Here is a 19484-nt window from a genome sequence, read left to right as displayed (position 1 = left end):
CTGGCCCAGCCCTGGCCATTGCAGCCATCTGGGCAGTGAGCCAGCAGATGGAGGATCTCTCTAATTCTGATTTAAAAAAAAAAAAAAAAAAAAGATTTGGGGCTGGCACTGTGGCGTAACAGGTAAGGCTGCCACCTGTGGTGCCAGCATCTAATAGGCGCCAGTTTAAGTCCTGGCTGCTCCTCTTCTGGTCCAGCTCTCTGCTATGGCCTGGGAAAGCAGTAGAAATGGCCCAAGTCCTTGAGCCCCTGCATCCACCTGGGAGACCCTGAGGAAGCTCCTGGCTCCTGGCTTCAGGCTTCAGATTGGCCCAGCTCCAGCTGTTGTGGCCATTTGGGGAGTGAACATGCAGGTGGAAGACCTTTCTATCTATCCCTCTGTAACTCTACTTCTCAAATAAATAAAATCTTTAAAAAAAAAAAAAAAGATTTTAAAAAATCATGCTGGGGGCTGGCGCAGTGGGTTAATCCTCCACCTGTGGTGCCAGCATCCCATATGGGCACTGGTTCTAGTCCCGGCTGCTCCTCTTCTGATCCATCGCTCTGCTAGGGCCTAGAAAAGCAGTAGAAGATGGCCCAACTGCTTGGGCTCCTGCACTCGTGTGGGAGACTAGAAGAAGCTCCTGGCCCCTGGCTTCAGCTCAGCTCTGGCCACTGCAGCCATTTGGGGAAATGAACCAGCGGACGGAAGACCTTTCTTCTCACTGTCTGTAACTCTGCCTCTCAAATAAAATCTTTTAAAAAAAAAATCACCTTGGATTCCACTGCCTGTGGTAGCTGGAATTCTAGGATTGCCCCCCAAGACCCCCTAGCCCACTCCACCGTGAGCACACCTCGTAGAATCTCTAGAATGGTGACCAAGGGATCTTACTCCCATCACTGGGTTATGTTACAGGGCACAGCAGACCTGCAACTAGGGGAGAATTGATGCAGGCGGAATTCTCTGCTGCCGGCTGGAGGGCCGAAGGGAGGCAGAAATGCAGACCCCAGTCCTCCAGCCACGAGCATGGACCTCTGCCAGCCCCAGGATGACCTGGGAGTGAGTGCTTCCCCCGGGACCATCAGAAAGGAACGCAATCCCGTGGATGCCTTGATGTCAGCCATCTAGGACACCAAGCACAGGGCCCAGGTGCCCTACGGAACTGTGACCCAACAGACGGGTGCTGGGTAGGCAGGGGCTGAGGCAGCTGCCCCTGGGGGCCTAACCCACAGAGGGAGCCCCCTGGGGGGCCTAGCTCACAGAGGGAGCCCCTGGGGACTGGCCCTAGCTCACAGAGGGAGCCCCTGGGGACTGGCCCTAGCTCACAGAGGGAGCCCCTGGGGGCCTAGCTCACATAGGGAGCCCCTGGGGGGCTGGCCATAGCTCACATAGGGAGCCCCAGGGGCTGGCCCGCCCCGTGAGGGCATCCTGGCCTCTCAGATGCAGCAGTTGGCTAGCGCCTGCCATGCTGACTTAGCCACACACAGCCCCTCGAGCCTTCTGCGTCCACTGAGCCACTCTACCTGGCAGCCTCCACGTCATGTGTGCACCTTGACAAGTCCCCAGCAAGGTCTCTGAGCCTGTCCCGAGGTGGCTCAGGGCAGGTGGCGGCTCCTGGAGGAACACCAGATTGCCGCACACCAGGCATAGTTAGTGGCACCAGTGCCCGGTCACAGGGCACCCTAGGGGGTAGGGCTTCAAGGTGGGTGGCCCAGTAAATGCAGGCCTGGTGAAGGGGTCCAGCTGTGTAGCTGGGCAGGGCCTGTCTCACCATCAGTGGTCTCCTGGGGTTCTGCCATGCCAGGGCCCTGCTGGCTAATGACCTGCACGGCTCCCGGCCATGACAGGGAAAAAAGGGCTTGTCCCAGGCTCAGCCACAGTGGGAGGAGGCCAAAGTCAGGGTGGGCAGATGGCTGGGGCTTTTATTATCGCGGGGGTTGCCAGCCACCTGTCCTCCAGGCCCACCCCTGTTGTAGGCTACATGGGCCGCTCCTGGGCCTGGTGAGCAGAGCTGGCCTGGCTCTGGCCCGGTGAGAGTCTCCTCCTCAGCCTGGCCAAGGCCCGGATGGGGTTCTGGGTGCAGATGGCCGAGTGGGTCCCCTCCTCCAGGGAGGACTTGCTGGGCTGCTGCGGTGGGGACGCTCGGGCCGGGCCTGGCAGGGGCCTGCCTGGACTGCCTGTTCTGCCAGGGAAGTGCCGCCTGCCCATGGGCCTAAGGGTGAAACAGACCACAGGGTCCTCTGTGAGCCAGGGGAGCCACCATTCTCCCCCTCCCCCGTGTGCCCGCCTCCCGCAAAGCCGCACTCACCCCGGGGAGGCTCTTGGGGCCTGGGAGCCCTTGCTGGGAGAGGACCGGAGCTGGTCCTGTGGGATCAGCTGCAAAGAAAGCCAAGTTCAGAGAGGCCGAGGAGTCTCCTCCCCGCTGCACGGGGAGAGCGTCCCAGCCAGCGAAGCGAGGGAGGGCCCGGTGGAGGGCTGCCTCCTGCCAAGGCTCCTGACTGCACTTGAAATAAAAGCAGGGAGGGATACAGGGGGCCTGGAACTGGAAGACACTGGATCAGCAGCACCTCACACCCTTTCCTCTTCCTTTTTTCTAAAGGTTTATTCGTTTATTTGAAAGGCAATTACAGAGAGAGACAGAGACCTTCCATCTGCTGGTTCACTTCCCAAATGGCCACAACAGCCAGGGCTGCTTCAAGCCAAAGCCAGAACTCCATCTGGGTCTCCTACACAGATGGCAGGGGCCCAAGCACTGGGGCCATCTTGTGCTGCTTTCTCAGGCGCATTAGCAGGGAGCTGGATTGGAAGCAGAGCAGCCGGGAAGCCAGTCGGCCCTCACATGGGATGCCGGTGTCACAGCTTAACCCGTGCACTCCAACGCTGGCCCCGCTCACTCCTTCCTGGAATGGGGAAGATGTCTCACAGAAGCGTGGCCTAGGAGCTGGCACCATGGCAACACTGGTTAAGCTGCTGCTTACAATGCTGCCATCCTCCATCAAGTGCCTGTTCAAGTCCTGGCTGTTCCACTTCCAATCTAGCTCCCTTCTAACACACCTGGGACAGTAATGAAAGATGGTCCAAGTGCTTGGGCTCTGGCCACCCATGCAGCCACTGGGGGAGTGATCCAGCAGGTAGATCTTTCTCTGTCTCTTCATCTCCCTCTCTGTCTCTGTCTCTGTCTCTCTCTCTCTGATGTTCTGCCTTCCAAATAAATAAATGGCCAGTGTTGTGGCACAGCAGTTGAAGTTGCCACCTGTGACGCCAGCATCCCATAATAGTGCCGGTTGGAGTCCCAGCTGCTTCATTTCTGATGCAGTTCCCTGTTAACATGCCTGGGAAAGTAGCAGGCGATGGCCCGAGTGCTTGAGTCCCTACCACCCACATGGGGAGACCCAGTGGAATTCTAGGCTCCTGGTTCAGCCCTGGCCATTGCAGTCATTTGGGGAATGAACCAGTAGAAGGAAGACCTCTCTTTGTTTTCGCTCTATACCTCTGCCTTTCAAATAAATACATCTTTAAAATTAAATAAATAAATCTTCGAAAAAAAAAAAAAAAAAAGCCTGGCCTAAAGCCACCCGAGCAGAGGTGGGCTCTCCACAGGTTCCCAGGGTGCGACCTCTGCTGGGTAGGGGCCTCTTCCAAGTCCCCAAAAGCCCTGCCTCTCAGGCCCACCTTGAGGCCCCCCTGCTGGGCCACCTCGTGGATTCTGGACAGCATCGACTGCAGCCGCTCGTTCTCCTCCTGCAGGACCCGGACGCGGACGCTGTTGGCCTGCACCTGTCTCTCCATGTCCTCGGTGACGTTGCCGGAGCCTACAAGGACGTGACCCTGTGCCCGGTGGACCGGGGCCTCGGAGGGCAGGCCCAGGGCAGGTGACGGCGAGACCCCCCTCCACTTCCCCACCTCTGTGCCTGTTGGGAAAGTGACCACTGCCTTCTAGAATCTGAGAGCTCCTGGGCACCCTCGCAAGCTAGCTGGCGTGTGAACCTCTCCAGGGGCCACCTGCCTGGCAGGCCAGAGAGAGGAAGGCACTTGTCCAGAGTCACACAGGCCTGAGTCACAGAGTTCAGCGTGCGTGTTCTGCCTACTGCCTGGTGCTGCCCGTACCAGCTTCCCAGTTCCTGGTTTGTAAAAGAGGGGGCTGCTCCCCCTTGGGGCAGGCAGTGCTCAAGGGTGACGATGTGACTCCCTAAATTGCAGGTCCCCCTGACAGCTCCCCCAGTGGGTTCACTGGTGGCTGCGGAGGGCTGGGGGGCCTGGGAGAGACCCAGGTCACTGGACGTCCACTATGGGTCCCTAGCAAAACTGTGCCAGGGTGGGGGGGTGGTTCTAGGACGCCAGACAGCTGGGGGCTGCATCCTGGGGACCAGCCCCGTGGAGTGGTTTAGGGAGACAGCAAGGGGAGGCAAGCAAGGACTGCACAGGCTGCCATACCTGGGTCTCGATTGTGGGCAGCCATGCCTCCTCTGAGTTTCCACACCCCCATCTCCACAAAGGAGTGGACAACAGGGGAAGCCCATCAGGGCCTTGGCAGCTCTGGAGGGGCCACACTGCTGGCTGCCGCTGCCCCTGCTCTGCCCACCTCACGGCAGGCCAGGAGAGCCCTCGGCTGCCCTGCCCTGGCCCTGGCGTACCCCCGGCCGCACCCCTGGGCTCCTACTTTGGATCTGGGACTCCATGGGTCCGTGCAGGTCCGGAAAGGCCACCAGCAGCCGCTCCCTCTCCTTCAGCGCTGCCAGCTCCTGCTCCAGCTCCGAGATGGTCAGCCGCAGGTCTGTGGCCGTCTGCTCTAGCTCCTGCTTCTCCCGCTGCAGGCTCTGCAGCAGCTCCTGCGACAGGGGAAGGCTCCAACCTAGCCCTGAGGATACCCCAGACGAGGGGCGGGCCCACGGGCATTGCGCTGGCCGGAGGCTCCCATTGGCACCTGCTGGGCCTGGAGCTGGCACTGGCTCTGCGCCCTGTCACTCTGCAGCTGCTCCTCGGCCTGGGCCCGCTGCACCTCGGCCTCATCCAGGCTGCCCCGCAGCTCCTCGCGCTCCTGGTCCAGGCTGTCCAGCTGCTGTAGCAGGGCTCGCTGTTTGGCCTGCAGGGACTAAGCAGGAATGGACAGGCAGGGAGCTGTGAGGCCCGTGGGGCTAGGCCCAGCCACGCTGGACCAGGGAGGCCATGCTATCCATGACATCTGCCACACCCTTCCCCTCATGCCGGGTGTCAGGAAGACAGCAGGCAGGTGCACACCCAACTGAGCCAAGGCCAGGACCCTGGCTTGCAGCGCCCACCCCACAGAAAGCAGGTGGCTGACGGTCGGCCATGTCCCCTTAGTTTCCACTCACATAGGAATCCTGGGAAACAGGCTTGCTTTTCCTTAGGTCCCCAATGCCACATGGCCCGTGTCGCCAAAACCCCCATTTCCCAACACCCCCTGAGTGTACGGCAGGGAGAGCCAGTGCTGGCTTGCTCTGATCCCTGTTGGCTCTATCCCTTGCTAGCTGTGTGGCCCTGGACAACTCCCCTAACCTCACTGAGCCTCAGCATCTGCATCCATAAACCAGGGATGACAAGAGTCTCTGTTTCCTACGACTGGCAGGGAGCGAGAAGGAGCTTGGAGGCCTGTGTCCGGGTCCCAGCACACACCTAGGCGTGGCGGCCATGACTGTGTGCAGGGCACTGGAAAACACCTGCTAGGGATAGAAAGGCTGTCCCTCTACCGGGTCCACACCTGACCCTGAGGATGCCTGCCTTGTCACCAGCCACTGGCGTCCAGCTCAAAGGACACCTCTTCCCAGAAGCAGCCCTGGGGTCCCCTGAGCAGGTGTGTCCATCCCTCTATGGACCGCCGCAGCACTGCCCTGCCTCCCTAGCCACACCTGCCCATCCCCACCAGGTAGGGGGCTTCACTGGGCAGCATCTGTCGCTGGGTCACTCTTCTCCCAGGGCCCAGCTTAGGGCAGTCTCCAAAAAGGGAGTCAAACTAGAACCTGGGCGTGTGCTGGGGAGGCCTCAGCCCCGTGCAGCCCCCGGGGGCAGGCGCCCAGGGCTCGCCTCACCTCCTGGTGGCGGACCATGCTGTCCACGCGCGCCTTCTCCTTATCCAGCTCTGTGCTGGCCCAGTGGATCTGCTGCCTGGCCCCGTCCAGCTGCGCCGCCAGCAGCTGCACCTGCTCCTCCAGCCGCTGCACCTGCCTCTCGGCCGCAGCCCTGTGTTCGCGCTCCTCCAGCATCTGCTGGGCCTTTGCCTCTGCAGGAGTGAGCTGGTGTGGGAGGGGGCGGGGCAAGGGAGCCCGGGGTGCGAGTCCCTAAAGGGGAGGGTCGCACCACGTCTCTGCGACCACGTCCTCGGCCATTGAGTGGCCCCTGCCTGAGGTGGGATTGGAAAGCAGAAAAGTGTAGTCTGGGTGGGAGGTGGCAACTCAGCTCAGGTCACCGCCCACCCTCCCGTGGTTCAGTTTCTCTGCACTAGGAGCTCAGGGGGCAGAACTGGAGGATGTGGATCCAGCTGCACCACGGGGCTGAGACGTGGCCTGGGGACATGGCATCTGATGGGCTCCTTACCCACGGCCTGCGTGGACTCCTGCTGCTGCTTTAGCTCTCCCTCCAGGGCAGCCACCTTCATCTTTAGGTCACTTGTTTCTGCAGCAGCCAAGAGAGAGGCCCTTCAGGGAGTCCCCTGGCCCGGCTGGCAGCCTTCATGCCCAGGGCTCCCTGCTGAGTGGAGGCAGCCCTCGTGGTGCAGGGGCCCCCAGAGCTTGTGGAAGGAGACTCTGGGGAGGTGCCAGGAGCCCTGGGCCTCCTGCACCTGCTTCTCCCTGCCTAGCCACCGGGTGTCTCCATCTCTGTGGGCCTCGGTGTCCTTCAGAGGTGGGGGGCGTGAGTGACTTGCCCATGCCTCTGAGGCCAGGTATCGATGGGTACTGGCCGACTTCCAGTGCCAGGAGGTGCCAGGGAGTAAGCTCCCCAGAGTGACAGGCGTGGATCCACACCCCAGCTCCCCCCCTTTCTGATGGCACAAGCCTGGGGCGAGCAGCGCACCCCGTTTCCTGGTGCTCCCCAGCTGGACGGAGCTCTGGCTGCGGACCGAATGCCCAGCTGAACACACACACGTACCTTTCTTTACTGCCTTCCCTGCCTGCCTCTTGTCCATCCCCAACCCAGGTCTCCTCCACACAACCCACTGGTCCTTGAAGCCCTGTCTCAGGGCTCGCTTCTGAGATGCCCAGGCCAGGGCTGCGGCAGAGACCCAGGGCTTCAGGGGCACAGACCTGCGAGGAGTTGCTGCCTGTTGTCCTCCCATGCGGCCAGGCGCTGCTCGGCCTCCTCCGCCTGCTGCCGCCCCCGCTCTTGCTCCTGCCACAGAGCCTGCTCCAGCTCGGCCACTCGCGTCCCCAGTCTGTCCTTCTGCCCCTCGGCCTCCTCCAGCTGAGCCCGGAGCGGGCCAACAAGTTGAGTGAGGGCTCCCACGTGTTTACTGATGCGTGCCAGGTCTTTGCTCTGCTCCGCTGCCCAGTGGCCCATGGTGGCAGCCGGCAGCGGCCTCAGCCCCATGCTGTCCTGCACCAGCTGCTGGAAGTGGCCTAAGGACGAGGGCAAGTTCTGGCTGTGACACAGGCTGATGACCACCTTGCCCACCTCCTGCAGGCTGCCCTGGACACTGGTGCACGCGTCACAGGGCACCAGGGCTGTCTCGATGGTCTGGGAGTGGACGCTCTTGGTGTTTTCGGAGGTTCCGGCTGGACGCTGCAGGGAGGCGCTCCTGGACAGGCTCTCCGGCTCCTGGCAGGTGGGGGTTAAGCCTGGCATTGGGGAGGGGGGCTTGTTGAACTTGGCAGTCATATATTCGGGGCTCCTGGCCGGCTCGCCCTCGGCTGTGGGCTTGGAAGTCGGGGCCTCCCCTTGATTTGCCCTTTTCTGTGGTCAGGGTAGAAGAAAAGGGAAATCGAGTGAGGGAGACGGACCAGGGCCGGTGCTCTGGGGATGTCCTGTGACAGCCTCACCCGGCGCTCAGGCCCTCGGGTTTCACCTGCCACCAACATGAGTAAGATGGAACCTTCTCCCCCTTCTCCACTGCCTCACCTTCCAAGTCCAGGCCTGCTCTCTGCTGCCCAGCCCCAGGCCTGACGTGACCACACGCCTGGGGATGGGAGGGCAACGGTGACAGCAGTGGCTACAGGTGACTGGGCTCTGTGCTATTCTTGGGCCCCTGTAATCACTCTCAGCTTTAGTTTCTTCACCATCATGGTGGCAGTGGGTCTTCCCCTCCAAGAGGATTATGGGATAGCACATAATAAGTGGGGATCATAGTGAGCCCATTGTACAGATGAACAAACTGAGGTTCGGGGTAGGTAGGATTTTCCCCCAACATCCTTACAACATAAGTGGTTTCCCATTGGGCTTCAACTGAGCGGGCTCTAGAGTGGGCCCTGTTCCTGTGGGCCATGGGGAGGCAGAGAAGGACGTGGTACCGTGCACACGGCGGTGCCGAGGGGGCGGGCAGGGCGTGAGGGTGCCTGCAGCCAGGGGATGAGGTGAGAGTGGGGCCGACCCACCTGGGAGGCCGTCTGCTGGCAGAGGGCGCCCAGCCTCAGCAGGCTGCTCCAGAAACGTCGGGCCGTGAGCCCCACGGACATGCAGGGCCCTGCAGCCCGCGTGGGAGGTACCACTTGCTCCAAGCCCAGGTTCTCCAGGTAACTGGCGCAGCTCTGAAGCAGCAGCAGGAGCCTGTGGGTAGAGACAGAGTTGGCTCGGGTCCCGCCGCCCTCACTCTGCAATACTGGCAGCCACCAGTTCCGGGGAACTGGCCCAGGCGTCGGGGACTTGGAGAGTCTGAGGATACCCTCGGCCAGGCCAGCTCCAAACATGCCAGGGGGGCCAGGTCCAATCGGGGGAGGTCCTCACCTGTCGATGACCAGCTCCAGCAGCACAGCATGGGACAGCTGCGTAAATTCAGGGTCTCCCGGCACGTGGTCATAGTGCTCCAGCAGGGCCACCATGTCGAGGTCACAGGCCACACGGTCAGGGAACTTCCAGGAGGGGAAGCGCACTGGCCCAGCACGGGAGAACACGTCCACGATGGCGCCCTGCAGGTCGGTGAGGTCTTTACGCAGGCTGTCCATGCAGGCCTGGCTGCCCAGCAGGTGTGCCATCCTCACGGCCCCTGGGGGTAGGCGGATGGGAGCCCTGTGAGCCAGTGCCCTGTGGCTGCTGCTCGAGCAACTGTCTGCGAACCCCGGCCTGCAGGGTTCCTGAGGGTCTGCCCCAGGCCCTGGGGAGAAGTCTGTTCTCCCAGCCCTGGGGCACACGGCCCTTCAGGACCTGATTCTGGGTGGTGGTGCCAGCTTCCCTCTAACCCACCTTATCCCACCGTCCAGGCTGCCAGAAGCACCTCCCAAGATCCCAAGAGCCTGGGTGCGCCAGGCTCCTGCTGGTTGCTGGGTGGCTACCTGTGAACACGAACGTGCCAGCCACCCTCCCCTCCCCGGGGTCAACCCTGGACAGGTCCACGGCCAAGCAAAACACAGTCACGGCTGCCGCGTGCTGGCCCACAGCAGGTCAGTGTCATCCCCTGCCTGCGCCACTGCAGTGGCTTCCAGCGGCACCCCATGCCCGCTTGCCCCAGGCTGATTCACGCCAGCTCTAGACATCTAGGCCAAAGGCTATCTGATGGCTCCACGCTGGCCAGCGACCCCTCAGGACTCCCACGCTGCCCCGGCTCTTCTGTGCGTCTTCCAGAGCCTGTGCACATCTGAAGACAGCAATTCAGAGGAACTGCCCGTGGCCCTCGACTCAGAAGGTGGAGAAGCAAGACACTGTCCAGGCCCATCCCGGGAGCTGCATGGCTGTGTACACACTGAGCCCCGGCCCTCCCCACCCTGCAGGCCAGGGTTCCTTGGCCTTCACGGATTCCTAAGCAGTAGAAAGAAACCCCCTCCCCTTGCCCTACACCTCTCCCTGAAGGCAGGAGCTGCCTGGTACCTATTTCAGTCCATGGCCTCTTTTGTCCCCAGCGTGTCCAGGCCTGGCTGGGGAAACCTCTCCTACCGAATCCACCCCAACCCCTTCTCAGGAAAGGGCACCCCTGTGTGCGCCCTGGGGCTTGGCCCATGCCCAGACCTCACTGGGAAGCCACGCTTCTCTGCGTGATTCTGCTCCAGACCCCGCCATCTCCCCAGAGCACTGAACGGTTGCCCGCGTGCCTCTGCCTGGCACTGCCTGCTTGGTACGTGGCACCTGCCCGGTCAAAGGGCAACTGACTCCGGCCAGAGCTCTTTCAGAGCTCTCTCCAGCCCAGACACTGCCTGGGGCTCTGGCCTCTTCAGCGTCTCACCACCCAGGACGGGCTCCCTCCCTGCACTTCGTCTGGGACAGCTTCCCGAGGTCTCCCCCAACATGTCCCTTTCCAGGGACGTGGTCCAGGCCCCCCAGCTGGGTGAGGTCCCCTGGTGCACACGCTCACTGTGTGTATTGTGTCCTTTAGCCACACTGCCACCAGAAGGAACCATTACTGGAGTGACTGTTCCACTGTCGGTCTAGCTCCCCGTGAGAGCATGCACTGTGTTTTGAGTTCAGTGCAGTATGGCCTGGCCTCCTGGGCTGAGCTGGGGAGTTCAGAGGCACCTAGAGGTAGTACCCCAGGGATATACTGGACTCTCCCAGAGGACTGGGCCTGCCCTCACCTCCACACAGGTGGAACTGGAGTGTCTGTGTCTGGAGCTAGCGGTGGCCTTTGGGGCTCAGGGTCAGAGGCTCATTCCTGGTGCCTGGCTTCCTGTCTCTGGTGCAGAGCTGCCCCCAGCAGCCCTTCAGTCCCTAGGAAGAGATGAAGTGAGTGAGTGCACGGTCAGGCAGGACCTCCTAGGGGGCAGCGGGAGGCCACCTGGGGAGAGGAGTGGGGTAAGTCAAAGGGCAGGTGCCTTGAGCCTGCCTTGCAGCTGAGCACAGAGGGCGTGATCTAACAGTGCTCGGTCTGATTAAAGGACCTACTGCGGGAATCCACTTCCTTTATACAGAAGGGGAGACCGACCAGCTCTCTGCTGTGGCCCGGGAGTGCAATGGAGGATGGCCCAAGTGCTTGGGTTCTGCACTCGCATGGGAGACCAGGAGGAAACACCTGGCTCCTGGCTTCGGATCAGCGCGGTGTGCCGGCCGCAGCAGCCATTGGGGGGTGAACCAACGGTGAAGGAAGACCTTTCTCTCTGTCTCTCTCTCTCTCACTATCCACTCTGCCTGTCCAAAAAAAAAAAAAGAAGGGGAGACCGAGGTGCTCCAAAGTCAGGAGGCTGGTCCAGGGTCACTCGGAGAGCTGGGATTCTCGGCTGGCATTTCTGCTCTGCCCTCAGGCCACGCTGCTTCTGGAGAAGCAGTGCCCGAAAGCAAATGTCTAATCAAGCCACGTCTGAGATTTTGTTAGGTTTTTCTACTCCGCCCAGATGGCGTGCAGGAGACGTTACCCGAAAACCTGGCCCCCTGGGGACTGGGAAAAGAGCAAAAGCAAAAGGCCACTCTCACCTTCCTCCCTGACACTGGCCACGACACCTCGAGAGGCTGAAGACCCCTCTCCCTGGAAGGACCTTGCGGGACCACGTCCAGCCTTACGCCCAGTGGGGAGGGAATGTCACAGGGCGATGCCAGCTAGAGTCTGCACAAACAGCCTTGCTAAGCCCCTCGCGCTTGTTACTGTGAGATCACACTCTTCCGTCCTCCACAAGTGTCCCTAAAAACACACGGATTTCCCCCTTTATCTGGGTCCTCATCTCTTGAGGTCCCCTCGTCACGGGACACATTTATTGCACAAATGCGCCTGCTCTCCCTTTGTCATGGAGGCCTCAGCCATGAAGTCTGCAATGGGTGAGACAAAGACTTCTTTCTCTCCCCTACACCGCATTAAAAAGAGTAAGAAGAAACAGGCAAATTAACAACATCTTATCTAACCACATACACCCAAAGCCTTATCTTAAAAAAAAAAAAATCATGGGCAGCAGTTTTTTCTATGATTATTTGTTTGCTTTAATCTACTTGAAAGGCAGAATCAGAGAGACGGCTCTTCCATCCATTGGTTCGCTCTCTAAATGCCAGCGACAGCCGGGGCTGGATCAGGCTGAAGCCAGGAGCCGAGACGTCGACCCGAGTCTCCCTTGTGGGTGACAGAGGCCCGAGCACTTGAGCCATCACCTGCTGCCTCCCAGGACACCCCAGCAGGACGCTGAACTTGTTAGGGAGGTTGTTGGTGCTTTTTTTTTTTTTTTTTTAACATTCTTTTCATTGTTGTTAAGTCTCAAAGTCCAGTGTCTATTCGACACAGCACATCTCAGTTCGGACCAGATACCATTTCAAACACTCAGAAGTCACGCGGGGGAGGGGCAGGTGTTTGGCCTAGTGGCTAAGATGCCCCTTGGGATGCCTGCACCCCCACATCGGCTCCACTCCTGAGTCCAGCCCCCCGCGAGTGTACACCCCGGGAGGCAGCAGGTGATGGGTCCTCACCTGACACGGGAGCCTGGCTCGAGGCCCCAGTTCCTGGCTTCAGCTCAGCTCCCGCCCTGGACACTGCTGGCGTTTGGGGAGTGAGCCAGTGGATGACGAGCTCTCTGTGTGTCTGTCTCTCCAACAAAAACAACGCTTTTAAAAAGCCACGTGAAACTGGCAACGACTGTGTTGTACAGTGCCACAGTAGAGGGTCGGACGCTGTGTGCTCATTCAGCACTCAGCAAGGATTTACAACCTGCTGGGCACAGTGTCAAGACTAGGACGGGGCCGGCTCCATGGTGCAGCAGGCTAATCCTCCGGCTGTGGTGCCGGCATCCCATATGGGCGCCGGTTCCAGTCCCGGCTGCTCCTCTTCCGACCCAGCTCTCTGCTATGGCCTGGGAAAGCAGTAGACAGTAGGCAATGGCCCAAGTCCTTGGACTCCTGCATCTGTGTGGGAGACCAGGAAGAAGCTCCTGGCTCCTGGCTTCGGATCGGCGCAGCTCCGGCCGTTGTGGCCATTTGGGGAGTGAACCAATGGAAGGAAGACCTTTCTCTCTGTCTCTTCCTCTCACTGTCTGTAACTCTACCTCTCAAATAAATAAATGAAATCTTTAAAAAAAACACACACACACACTAGGGACAGAGCAGGACGCACAGGGCGCTGTCATCCAGAAACCAGTTACATACAGACATACGAGCACACACATACTCACATTCCACACAGGTGTTGCCTTGGCAACTGCCTCTCATGAGCCATTGCTGCCCAAGAGATCTCAGGTCCCCAAGGAGTGAGGCAGAAACAAGGGAAAGAACAGGGAGAAATGGTGTGGGTTTCCTCGCTGCAACAGATGTGGATGGAGATAATAAAGCCAGCAAGATGCCCCAAGCTGCGAGGAAGTGGCAAAGCACCTGGCGCTCACGAGCAGACTCAGGAAGCACCAAGAAACCCTGCCCTGTTCTTCCAGTGCCTAAAGCTGCCGTCTGGGGCCGTCGTAGGTACCAGCTCCCGTGAGGTTCCAGCTCAGACAAACGGCAGCAAACGGCAGAGCGTGGACACTACCCAAAGTTAGCTGACATCATCTTTCCCCCTGAAAATGGAAATTAGGCAGGCAGAAGGATGGCTGGAGAAGCGCTATGGGTGTGCTGAGTGGAGGAGCACTTGATGTGGACTTTCTGGGTCATTCGAGGTTCTTAAGGGGACCCGCTGCCTCAGGTTGCCAGTTCTGCAGTGACAGCACCAATTGGGCCAACACTACCTGTAGTTAGAGCAGTCATCAACTCTGCCCCTCTGTAGTCCCTTTCGACTCCCAGAGAAGGGCAGGGCACTTGCCTCCACTCCTGATCAATACGCAAGCCCTTTCTCTTTCTGTGAACTAGTGCAATTCCCCACTGGTAAAGATAATTCCTACCGGGGCGGCGCTATGGCGTAGTGGGTAAAGCCGCCTTCTGCAGTGCCGGCATCCCATATGGGCACCAGTTCAAGTCCCAGCTGCTCCACTTCTGATCCAGCTCTCTGCTATGGCCTGGGGAAGCAGCAGAAGATGGCCCAAGTCCTTGGGCCCCTGCACTGACGTGGGAGACCTGGAAGAAGCTCCTGGCTCCTGGCTTCGGATCAGCGCAGCTCCAGCCATTGTGGCCAATTGCGGAGTGAACCAGCGGATGGAAGACCTCTCTCTCTCTCTCTCTCTCTCTCTCTGCCTCTGCCTCTCTGTAACTCTGCCTTTCAAATAAATAAAAATCTTAAAAAGTTATGCCTACCTCCCACCCAGTGTGCCACTATGAAAACACTTTCCAAACTTTATTTTTTTAGAAATCAGATAATTTAAGGCCATACATCTAGTAAGTATTGTAACTAGTTTTTCAAAGTATTTCATTCAAATCTTTATAATCCAGAATCCTTTTGTTTTCCTTTTTTTCTTTCCAAAATTTATTTTTTTAAATTTATTTGAGAGGTAGAGTTACAGACAGTGAGAGGGAGAGACAGAGAGAAAGGACTTCCATCCGCTGGTTCGCTCCCCAGATGGCCGCAATGGTCGGAGCTGAGCCGATCCAAAGCCAGGAACCAGGAGCTTCTTCTGAGTCTCCCACGTGGCTGCAGGGGCCCAAGCACTTGGGCCATCTTCTACTGCTTTCCCAGGCCACAGCAGAGAGCTGGATCGGATGAGGAGCAGCCTGGACTCGAACCGGCGCCCATATGGGATGGCAGCGTCACAGGCTGAGGCTTAGGCCACTACACTTTCCAAACTTTAAAGCCAACAGGACAGCATTGTCCGTCTCTGACCTGAGACTGTCCATGGCACGTGAAGACAAAGCAAGAAATAACTCCCTACAAGTAGAGGTGTTAAACTCGGCCTGGATCGGGGTTCCCACTACACCGACTCAGAACTTCACTGGCATCGCTACATCGGTTGCCATGGTTACTGTAAGGGATAAACGACCTCATTCATAACAACTTCACATTAGCCACTTGTGACTGAGTCAGAGAAGCCAGCGTAGGGGAGAGGCCCGGAGAGAACGAAGCTGGGGGAACTACTTTTCCTATCACCACCCCATTTCACAGGTAGGAAAACCGAAGCCCTGGTGGGGGGGTGGGGTCAGCGCTCATTCCCGCCTTTCCGGAGCAGGGGAGACAGGACAGAGCCCAGAGGAACCCCAAGAGCCAGACCAGCCGGCGGGATTTCAGGTGTGGGCGTGGTTTGCAGCGCCGCACCTGTGGGAGCGAGGGGAGGAGCCTAAAGCACCTGCCGGGATCTGGGAAGGGCCGGCTCAGGAGGCCGCCCGAGGGACCTATAAAAAAGGCAGGCCCTGGGGAGGAGGGTTCAGGAAGGGGCCGATGGGAGCAGAGGCCTGGGATTTGGGAGGCCTGGAGGGGGAGGGTCTGAAGCGAAAGAGGGGCTTGAGGCGGCGGTCCTGGGGGGAGGAGAACCCCCAAAGTTAGAGGCCAATGCGAGGGGACGGGGAGGGGGATAAGAAAGCGGGGCTGGAGGGGTAAAGTAGCGGTCGGAGCCGCGAGGTGACCGCTAGGCCCCTCCGGCGGGTGATGAAGAACTTCTCATCTCACCTGTCTCCGGCGTCGCAGCCTAGCCTCTGCGTCTGACCGGCTCATGGAACGGCCCCCGCCGCACCTGCGACTCCTAGGAGTCTCCGAAACCCCGAGCCTGGCGCCCTGACTGCTGCCATGGTAACGGCGTCGCGCGCCGCCGTGCCCGCGGGAGGGGCGGGAAGCGCGCCCCGGCCAGGGGGCGGGACCGGAAGTACGTCAGTTTCGCCTCCGCGGCGACGTCTCGCTCACGGCGACGTCTCGCTCGGTCGCCGCCATCTTGCGAGCTCTTCGTACCTCCCGAGCGTGGAGGCTGTGTTTCTAAAGCAAGAGTCACCGACAACCAGGCGGGCTGGCTGCCCTGAGCGTCGCAGTCATGCCGGCCGGACCGGTGCAGGCGGTGCCTCCGCCGCCGCCGGTGGTCGCCGAGCCCAAACAGGTACTGCGCCCCCGGCACCCCGACTGGCAACCCTTGCAAGCCTGCCTAGGCCTCGGCCCTCCCCTCCGGCGCGGGCGTTCGTTATTTTTTGCGGGAAGAAGTGGCCGCTTTGGAGGGCTTGGCGGGCTTGGCGGGACTGCAGATCCCAGGAGGCGGCGAAATGAGCGCTCTAGGGCAGGGGTCCTCGAAGTGGTTTGGGGCCAGCAGCGGCGGCCCTGCCTGCGGGCTTTGTAGAAACCCGAACTCTCCACCTTGGATCTCCTGAACTGGAGCCTGCATGTGCATAAGGTCCCGGAGTAATCCACTCGGGTGTGAGATGCGTCCATCGCGCCCACCCACTGGTGTGCAGCGTTTGGGCTCAGTGGTCCCCAGTCGCTGCCCACTGCCCCCCGATCTGGGTGTTAGTGCTCAGCATCAAGTTCACCCTCACCCTGAGCCAGGTTCCGTTTTGACCGGGGTGAGTCACGATCCAGCCTTAGACGAGTGGACAGACAGGCAGAGGTGGATACACACATGGTTATTGTCCGGTTTGCTTGTAAGCGGTAACGGTGCAAGCCAGCCTGTAAAAGCTGAGGGCAGAAGATGGCACGCAAATAATTGCCACGTGATACGCCCTATGATAAAAAGTATCACGCACACAGGTAGTTGCAGGATGGCATGATGAGCCCCGTGATAACAGTAGCAGACAGTAATGACGTCAGTGTGGCTTGCCAGGGTAGAGGGGAGATGGAGGCTGGGAGGCCCATAGGAGTGACAGGCGAATTGTTTTTATTAGGATAAGTAGTTCTCCAGGTAGGTGATTAAGAAAGGGAATTAGCGGTCTTGATGCATTCGCCGTACCAGTCACCGCTTTGGGTTCATAACACAGCGGGAGCATGACCCTTCCCCAGGTACGTAAGTGCCTCTGTGCGTGTCTGGCGTTTTCCCAGCCCCTAGGGAAAATTGTCAAGGTGATGCCAGACAACGAGTGTGACAGACAGCAAAGCAAGAGTAGCCGGGGGGAGTGAACCACAGTGTGGCTGGGAGAAAGGTGGCGGCAGGTGCGGGTCTTAGGATTTGAGCTTTTTTTTGTGGACGGTGTAGAAAAGGAAGGGTCGCAAGCTGGAGAGTGACGTGTGTTTCAGAGTTTCAGCCAGGCAGGCTGTGATGTGGCCCGTCAGTAGGAAGGCGAGGCATTGTGGAGATGGTGTTGGGGGCCGGGCCTGGCGGGGCGGTGGGAGGGAGGAGGGGATGGCAAGAAAGGAATGGCAGATGGTGCCCACCAGAGTGCTCCGTTGGGATCTGGTTCTGTTCAGAGCCGTTAAGCTCTCCAGTCCTCAGTTTTGTCATCTGTAATGTGGGGTGGTAGAGTACTTGCTCTGTAGTGCTCTCGTGAGAGTCAAAACGATGTAAAGAGCTGGGGCTGCTCTGTGCTTGAGAAACGGTATGCCAGCGAACGTGGAGCCTAGGAAGGGCGAGGGGCCCCAAGTTTCTGGTCCGATTGACTGGGTAGCCAAGAGGAGAGTGGTTAGCTTTGAAAGGGCCCAGTCCTGTGTCTGAGTCCGGCCTGATGCTCTGGGACACTGGTGTGGGCAGGACTGTTGAGCCCAGCCTGGGAGGGGAAGCGGAGGGCACGGCTGTGCGGGCTGAATGAGGACAAATACCGTGAAAAGAACCTAGAACAGAATTGTGGGGGTCTCCACATTGTAGGGAGCCAGTCGGGAAACTTGGGTGGAGGGAGGAGTGAGAAGGAAGGACGTGAGGATGAGGCTTTGGGGGATGCGAAGGAATGGTCCCCAGTCCCACCCGGACGACCACCGACCACCACAGTGTGTGGCAGGCTGTGGGGGGTGGTGTTGACCTGGGCAGGAGCCCTGGACTGGGGATCAGCAGGCAGGGGAGGAAGTGGGCAGGAGGAGGCGGCAGCAGGGAGTTTTCTGAGCGGAGTGGCCTGGCCTTTGTTTTACAAGGGGAAAAGCTGCTGGGGAGAGACTAAGGGATAGTCGATGTTGACTGTCGCGGTGGCGTTTCACAGAACATCTAGGCCTGAATGGTGGCTGAGACTGGAAGAGGAAGAGGGCAAGGGCATTCAAGGCCGAAGGAATTTCCCGTTTTCTTTATTCAACAGACAACTGAATACTCCGCATGGCACACAGTGCTGGAGGCAGGGTTGCAACACGGCCACCTGGATATTGGAGCGTGTTTCTCAGACGGTGGTCAGAGGCCTGTGTCTGAGTCACCTGGGCACTTGGTCACAATGCAGATTCCCGGTCCCATGGAGACGGGTAGCTGCAGGGAGCCAGGGAGGCTGCTCTCGTCCCGGCTTCCTCCGGGGCAGCCTGTGCCGGTGCCATGTGTTCTCGCAGACAGCATCCAGGGAAAACGGAACCATGGGGATCCTGCCCCAAGCCAAGACCTCATTTGCTCTTCCTGTTTCACAGCCACCAGAAGAAGATGCATCTTCAAAGGAGGATTCCACCCCGTCGAAGCCCGTGGTGGGGATTATTTACCCTCCGCCCGAGGTCAGGAATATCGTTGACAAGACTGCCAGCTTCGTGGCCAGGTAACGTGGCTGCTCTGCGCGGTGGACCAGCACTCGAGTTGGCACAGGATGGTGTGGGGTTTACAGGGGTGCTGTTGACTCAGGCTTGCTCGTTCATCTGAAACCGCAGCATGGCCGTGGCGTCTCTGACACAGCACCATGGCCAGGGTGCGAGTCACGCCCAGCGCCACAGTCACAGGAGCTTCTGCCTGCAGAACAGGCGTGAGGACGTCCCTAGAACCTGCTGTGGTGCGGACGGTGTTGGTGTCCGTGCCGGAGCCATTGGCTTGAGGAGATGCAGCGGGGAGGTGACCGTTATGGTGCCAGGATCGCACCCCACAGAGCTTCATAAGCCCCATTTGCTGAAGCGCATAACGTGCCATCTTGGGGTTGCTGAAACAGAAGGGAGGTGATGGGACTGAGCCGCTGAGGTGCACTGAGCAGCTGTTGCTGTCTTCCTCGGTGGCATAGACAGAGAGTGCCTGCCCCAGCCCGGACACTACACATGCCCACACAGCCTTCGGTAGAATCTCCCTTACAGCTGTTGCATTCAGAAGGTCTACACACACCCTACTTTAGGCAGCCAGCGGCCCTGTTAAGCCTTTGGATGTTTTGTTTGTCCTCATAGTTTTCTTTTTCTTTCTTTCTTTCTTTTTTTTTAAAGGCAGAGTGACAGAGATCTTCCATCTGCTGGTTCACTTCTTAAATGGCCACACACAGCGGCCGGGGCTGGGCCAGGCTGAACCCAGGAGCCTAGAACTCAATCTGGGTGTCCCACGTTGGTGGCAGGGACCCAAGCACTTGAGCCATCTGCTGCTGCCTTCCCAGGCACGTTAGCAGGGAGCTGCGTCCGAAAGGGAGCAGCCAGGACTCAAACCTGCACTCATATGGAATGCTGGCATCACAAGTGGTGGCTCGACCCACGGTGCCACAACGCTGCCCACATCTCCAGTTTTTTTTGTTTTTTAATTCCAGTTAGTTGCAGTTGTTTTGAAGTGAGGTATCATAAGAAGTCTAGATTTCTGGCTTCTTAGTGAACTAGA

General features: G+C 59.3%; 2 protein-coding genes across 5 annotated transcripts in view; one reads left to right on the top strand and one right to left on the bottom strand.

Annotated features, from left to right (window-relative positions):
* Positions 1-1875: 1875 nt before the first annotated feature.
* On the bottom strand, positions 1876-15667 carry CCDC157 (coiled-coil domain containing 157). 4 transcript variants are annotated; one of them, XM_008274707.4, is made up of 12 exons: positions 15503-15653; positions 10650-10782; positions 8872-9130; positions 8523-8694; positions 7239-7884; positions 6532-6609; positions 6027-6217; positions 4904-5071; positions 4640-4808; positions 3652-3791; positions 2288-2355; positions 1876-2191 (listed from the first exon to the last, which is right to left on the bottom strand). In XM_008274707.4, the coding sequence occupies exons 3-12, from the start codon at positions 9117-9119 to the stop codon at positions 1957-1959; spliced, it is 2115 nt and encodes a 704-aa protein (XP_008272929.2). In that variant the 5' UTR covers positions 9120-9130; positions 10650-10782; positions 15503-15653; the 3' UTR covers positions 1876-1956. The 4 variants fall into 4 exon arrangements, with proteins under 4 accessions (XP_008272929.2, XP_008272930.2, XP_069921914.1 ...); XM_008274708.4 differs by having other exon boundaries at positions 8872-9053; XM_070065813.1 differs by lacking the exon at positions 10650-10782 and having other exon boundaries at positions 8872-9053; positions 15503-15667.
* Positions 15662-19484, top strand: part of SF3A1 (splicing factor 3a subunit 1) — a 19066-nt gene continuing 15243 nt past the window's right edge. Inside the window, exons 1-2 of the mRNA XM_002721169.5 lie at positions 15662-15920; positions 18341-18462. Coding sequence (XP_002721215.1) covers positions 15858-15920; positions 18341-18462 — 185 coding nt within the window. The 5' untranslated portion in view covers positions 15662-15857. The remainder of the gene's footprint in view (positions 15921-18340; positions 18463-19484) is intronic.

Source organism: Oryctolagus cuniculus, chromosome 21, assembly GCF_964237555.1.
Source record: "Oryctolagus cuniculus chromosome 21, mOryCun1.1, whole genome shotgun sequence".
In the NCBI taxonomy this organism is placed as follows: Eukaryota; Metazoa; Chordata; class Mammalia; order Lagomorpha; family Leporidae; genus Oryctolagus; species Oryctolagus cuniculus.
The sequence above is the reverse complement of the archived record's forward strand: the minus strand, read 5'-3'. Positions and strand labels throughout refer to the sequence as shown.